General features: G+C 34.0%; 1 protein-coding gene across 1 annotated transcript; it reads left to right on the top strand.

Moving 5' to 3' along the window:
• The first annotated feature begins 740 nt into the window (after window positions 1-740).
• LOC113739315 (uncharacterized) lies at window positions 741-2945 on the top strand. Its single transcript, XM_027266546.1, has 7 exons — window positions 741-1137; window positions 1382-1479; window positions 1566-1769; window positions 1848-1940; window positions 2065-2166; window positions 2255-2521; window positions 2721-2945. The coding sequence occupies exons 1-7, from the start codon at window positions 741-743 to the stop codon at window positions 2943-2945; spliced, it is 1386 nt and encodes a 461-aa protein (XP_027122347.1).
• Window positions 2946-6159: the final 3214 nt, after the last annotated feature.

Raw genomic sequence — 6159 nt, forward strand, 5'->3', positions numbered from 1 at the left:
TTTATGAGGAAAATTGTAGTCACAAATGAAAATGATAGCTTTGGATTCTAGTATGATTGTTGAAAATTGTAAGTGTCTTTGCTAGTACTTGGTAGATATTGGGTTCTAAAATGCCTATTCTGTTAGTTTTGTTTTTCACCAGCAAATGATTGTGTACTGGACTGCTTGATTTGAGCAAGTAGGAGGTTTCCCCATGAATGATGGACTTCTTTTGGTTCTGCTCTGTTTTTACTTTCCATGGGAGCTTTTCAGTAACCTCTCAAATGGAACTACATGACCTGAGCAGACCTTGTGACGTGAGAACATTTTGTTGATAGAGATGATAGTATTAGGATTTTGAGAATTGATTTGTGGGTTTCGTCAAATTTACCCAACTGTAATCATCAAGTTCTTAAAGCTGTTTTCAAGTTCTGATTTATAAGCAAAAAGGTTTTTCAAATATAATTAGAAGCAAACTGCCCGAGTTTGATATACAATAGATTCAATAATATTCATTGCAACTCAAAATTAGTTCAATAAAAGTATGCTTGAGCTCGGCTTGCAGTGTAAGCTGTAGTCAAGATAACTTGTTCATTAATTTTATCTTGTATACTTTATCCATTATCCCATATTGATGCACTGCTATAGGTAGAGTGTCTGCTTCAATAAAGGCTACACATTAACATTTGTCCCTTTCTTCCCCCAAAAAATATATATATGGTGGTGGACTTGGTATCAAATAAATGGTGAATTATGCAGGTATGGCCCTGGCCCGTAGAGGTCGAAAATGTAAGCGCGCTGCAAATGGATTGAGAGATGAACCAATTGAGCAACCTCCCTCATGTCATGAAACAAGGCAGCAGCCTCCACTTGGAACAAGCCATGAAAATGTAATTGAACAAGTTCAAGGAGAAGCTGCTCGGGCACCTCAATCTCCAATTCAAAATTCTACATTGGGAATAATGCATGAATCAGGTGACCAAGTTACTCAACATGCTGATGGAGGTTCACAGTCGCATGAGCAGTGCCAGAACTCTCCAATTCAACAATCTCCACTTGGAACAAGGCACGTACCAACTGAAGAAAATCCAAATCAGGATTCTCAAGGTCAACATTCCAATGACACCACCTTCATGTCATGCAACTCGGACGATGCAGGTATTACTAACTGTTTGAACCAATTCTAGAAGTGCATTTTTTATGTTCATAACTTGCACCTTTTTCTTATTTTATACAGGAAAAGAAACTGCAAATGATTCAAGTGAAGTACATTAGAAAACCCGAGGCCCTATATTTATGAAAGAAATTTGGGGTCGGCCTAATGACCTTCCACGGATTGAGATTAAACTCGATGACAATGGGATCCCAATAAGTGAGAAAACCTCTTTCTCTAAATTCTTAGGCAGTTTGGCTAGGAATGGTATGTATTGTCCAATAGATGTTGAAAGTTGGCTTAAGATGCCAAGGAAACTTAAAATGGATATGTTAGAAGTGATAAAGGTAATGGTAGCTTTTGTATTATGTATGCTTTCTACAAAAATTACTGTGAAATTATGTTGATTTTCTAGTTCCTAACTACGTTTCAGGAAAGGTTTGCTTTGCCTATGGGACTAGAAGTTTGGACCTTAAGATTTATTGGCAAAAAATGGAGAAGCTGGAAGGCAGATTTAAAGGCTACATATTTTGATCCTGCCGTGCCAAATGCTGAGGCTCGGTTTCAAAAGGACATAAGGGTACGGGAAGAGCAATGGATCAAACTTTGGGTTTATTGGAAAAGTGAAGAAGCAAAGGTACAAATCAGCTACAACATTCTTCATAAAGTTGTGTTTATTCAATGCTGTAATCTTGCTTTTGATTTTGAAATTTAGAAACTAAGTGAGAGGAACAATAAAGCTAGAGGGGAGAAGAAGATGAGCCACACAACTGGAAAAAAGTCATTTGCTCATCTTCGGAACCACTTGGTGATATCTCATCCTTTTTTTAGTTGCTATTTTTTTAACTCGTACATGTTTCATTATGTTAGCTTGTTTTTTAATTATATGCTAAATGCTAAAACTATAATTAAAAAAATTCAATTTCTTATAGGCCAAACAATTGGGAAGACCTCCTACTAGAGTAGAAATGTTCAATAAGTTCTATACACATGCCGATGGAACTCCATCAAGTACCATAGTTGCTGAGAATTTGGTAAGGATCCAAGAACACAAGCCTATAAATTCTACCATTGTTTTCAGACAGGCTTTTGCAATAACAAGTATTTTCTTTTATTATGTAGGAAAAAATGAATGAGCTGAAAAATCAGCTTCCATCGGAGTCGCAAGATCCAATTGGTCGCAATAATATATTTGCCCAGGTGGTTGGGCAAGACAAACATGGTCATGTTCGCTTGTTTAGTGACGGTGTGAATCCAACGGACTTATGGGAAGACATTCCTAGTCGTAACACATGTTACCGTATAAGTGTTCAACAACAGTCAATATTGGTCCATTTGGAGGAAAGGCTTCAGCGACAAGATGATGAAATAGCCAGCTTGAAGAAAATGGTTTTTAGTTCAACATGGAAGGGGCTCTCCAATTGATAGCCCGAGACATCCTTCATCATCATCTAACAATGTGTCAAGCCAAACTCCATTGCGAGCCACGCGACCTATTCGAGTAAGTATTTACAACTTTAAAACTTTCACATTTGTAATCTGGAATTTGGCATGAGTTTGATTCTTATAATTGTTGGATCTTTACTAGGTAGGGAATATGGTTTCACTAAAAAGTTTGTTTAACCCAACAAAAATCGTGGCAAAGGGATATTTACGGAGTCTGAATCCATTGGATGAGGTTGGGGGACAAGCTCTTGGGCCAAATTGGTGTGAAATACAGATACAAGTTGCAATGAGTCCATGTGAGCAATTGATTAGACCGTATGATTTGCAGCAAACAATTCAAAATGCACTTGGTGCACCAGTTGCTTGACCTTGTCATTTGGTGAGATATGCACTTAAATACATTGCAGATTTTCTGAAATTTTAGTTCTAGCTATAATGATCTAATGATCCCCTTGATCTTTGTGCATAGGTGGAAATAACTGAAGAATGATGGGGACTTCATGGTTATGACTGAGGACTCTCAACAAAATGGAAAGTTTGGAAGCTACTTCTACTTCTTTCAACTTGTTAGGGATGAGAGTCTTTTAGTTTGTGCACAAGAAAGTCTTTCAAGTTATTGTAAATGACAATCTTTTGGTACTGGTTTGGAATTTTAGTACTTGCTCTTAGCACTTGTTTGCGATTTTAGTACTTGTTATCGACTTTTAATTTAATGAAATATATTTGAGTATTGATTTCTTCTTTTAAATTGCTATATGCATTCTGCTCTTTGGGATAATTTTACAAGTCCCTTGGGATTCTGGTTGATGGAATGTACAGCAGGGAGGACTAATTGCAGGTTGCTACCATATAAAAAAAAACAGGGAAAAAACTCCTGGCAATTAAAAGTGTCAGCATAGCTTAGCTCAAAAAACACTAATGACAAATGGCCATGTCATCCAAAGCAGTGTAAATTCACATGGCTGCGTGTCCTTAAAGCCATATATTAAGACAACTGAAGATGCCTTCATAAGTTGGATATCCTACTAATCCGCTACTGATGTTCTAAAGCTATGCGGACACTTTCAATTATCACAAAAAATAGTTTTTGTTGGCAGAAGGAATGCTATAGCAGCATGGTTTTCCTGACACATTTGAATGCTGTTAAAGATTTAAGGCTATCCCCACATTGGAAGGGACAACACTCGCCCTAAGTGTGAGGATAGATAAAGTGTCAGGTTAGAATATTTAGACTGACACCTTTAAATGCCGCTAAATGCCATTTTTGTTGTAGTGATCGTCGGAGTCACTATCTCCTATATATATATATTTTCCTTCTATTATTATTATTGTTGTTGTTGTTGTTATTGTTGTTATTGTTGTTGTTGTTAGTACAACATATTATAATAGTGTTTCAATTTTTGTGACGTCTAAAATATCGTTGACTTATGTAATCTAATAAAAAATACTTTAAAGAAAAAACTCACACATGATCTCAAATGTTTGCATTAAGCAATTGAAAATCACAAAAATTATTATACTTAAAAAATTTAGTAGAAAATGTAGGACATCAAATCACAAGTAAGGTTTAAGATGAATCAAACTATTTGATATTCGGATAAAACTTGGTTCAATAAGAGTTTATTCGAATTTGGTTTACTAACTAATCAAACTTAATATGAATGATATTTTGTCTTTGATAAATTTAGCAATATTCAACTCGACTCGATAAAAACTCATTTGAACTCGGCAAGTAAAGAAGTTACACTTCAACATAATTTTAAATTCATCAAAATAGCCAAACAAGTTTGAATACAAGGATATTTGTATTCAGCTTGTGTAGGCTCAAACAAATTTAAACATAAGAATGTCTGTATTCAGCTTGTGTAGGCTTATTTACACCCATAATCACGAGACACAATTTGAATAACCAAATATTCAAATGCTATATTTTCCTAATAGTTGACATGTCAGTTTGAGTTATAAAATGGGGCAAAAATCTGTTAAGTTTACTTTCCTACGCAACGCAACGTTCTTGCCATATTTTAGTCCTACTAGCTAACCAAATCTTATATTTTTTTTCCTTTCTCTTCTGAATCTTGAATGTGATGCCTTATTGGGTAATCACTTTGTTGATTTTATGGAGATTTCTAACCATCGTCTAGTGAATTGTAGCGTTTTTTTTTCTTAGATTCCTAAAAAAAAAAAATTATTTTGGAGGCACCTATTAGTATATTTAAATGGGAAAATGATCGGTTTCATCCTTCATATTTCACAAAAATATTTTTTTCATCCCTCACTTAAAAAACGAAGCAATTTCGTCCTTGACATTTAAAAACTGAAGTTCTTACATCCCTGAACCCAAAATTCAATCTGAATCAAACCACCAATCAACCTGATTACAAATTTTGTGGGTGTAATTGATAGATCACTTGGTTAACTCAACTTGATATTCATGTAAAATTTAATGAACCCAAAAATAAAAAATAAAAAATTATAACATAAAAAAGAAAGATTAATCTTTCCTATATTATCATTGTATACATTGACAGTTTTATGTACCGCCATATCATTTCAATTTAAATTTAAACACCAAAGTTTATATTTTTGATACGCATCTAGATTCGCAAGCGGATATACTAACGGTGTATGAAAAGATTTATCAAAAAAAAATTCTACTATTCCAAGACAAAGAATGGCCTTTTATGTTATAATTTTTATTTTTTTGGTTTAATAAATGTCATGTGAATATAATGAAATTGACCAAGTGATTTATCAATTCTATTTCCGAAATTTATTACTAGGTTATTGAATGGTTTGATTCAGATTGAAAATTAGGTTCAGGGATGCAATAGTTTTAATTTTTAAGTGTCAGGGACGAATTTGTTTCATTTTTAAAATGAGGGACAAAAAGAATATTTTTGCGAAATGTGAAGGATGAAACGTGTCATTTTTCCTATTTAAATTACATCTAATTCACTAGAATGACAAACCTACATTTATTTAGGCCCTGTATTTTGACACTTTTTTGAAAAAATTAACATCTAGGCCCTTAAACGATGGGCACTATGCAAAATTTTTTTAATTTGTTTCCAAAAACTAGTTTTTATTTGGTTTCTTGGTTAAACTAGTCGCTTGTTTAGCATAACCTATGGCAACTTGGACAGTAAAACACTAAGACTTAGGATTGGGCCAATGAGAATTACGAAAATTAATTATCCTACTTAATTTATAAACTCAGCCACTACCACACTCAACATAACATTGGTTAGTATAATTGATGACATAAAAAAAAAAGAAGAAAATTTATGACTTCAATAACAAACCTTGACTTGCCAACGAGGAGTTTGTCAAATGGTGAAAAACAAGAAGTAGGTTGAGACCTCAAGACGTCATGTGTTGAAAGACAATTTGAAAATCCAACTTTCCAAAACAATAATTTAATTAGGATGTTAAAGACAAGGGATAATACTTGAAAGACATCAAAAGAAATCTCAAAAAAAGACGATGACAAATTCAGTTTGCTAAGTTCAAATACTGGGATTGTGGGAGAAAATATCAGTTTCATCTGAATTCACTTCTTCTTCGTAAAGTTAAGAATC

The sequence above is a fragment of the Coffea arabica genome, chromosome 1c, assembly GCF_036785885.1.
Source record: "Coffea arabica cultivar ET-39 chromosome 1c, Coffea Arabica ET-39 HiFi, whole genome shotgun sequence".
Taxonomy (NCBI): Eukaryota; Viridiplantae; Streptophyta; class Magnoliopsida; order Gentianales; family Rubiaceae; genus Coffea; species Coffea arabica.

Bases quoted from the DNA above. Each gene is read 5' to 3' on its own strand.
- LOC113739315 (XM_027266546.1), top strand. From the start codon at position 741: ATGGCCCTGGCCCGTAGAGGTCGAAAATGTAAGCGCGCTGCAAATGGA. The intron at 2,167-2,254 runs GTAAGGATCCAA...TTTATTATGTAG, and splicing joins CCATAGTTGCTGAGAATTTG to GAAAAAATGAATGAGCTGAA. The intron at 2,522-2,720 runs GTTTTTAGTTCA...GATCTTTACTAG, and splicing joins TAGCCAGCTTGAAGAAAATG to GTAGGGAATATGGTTTCACT.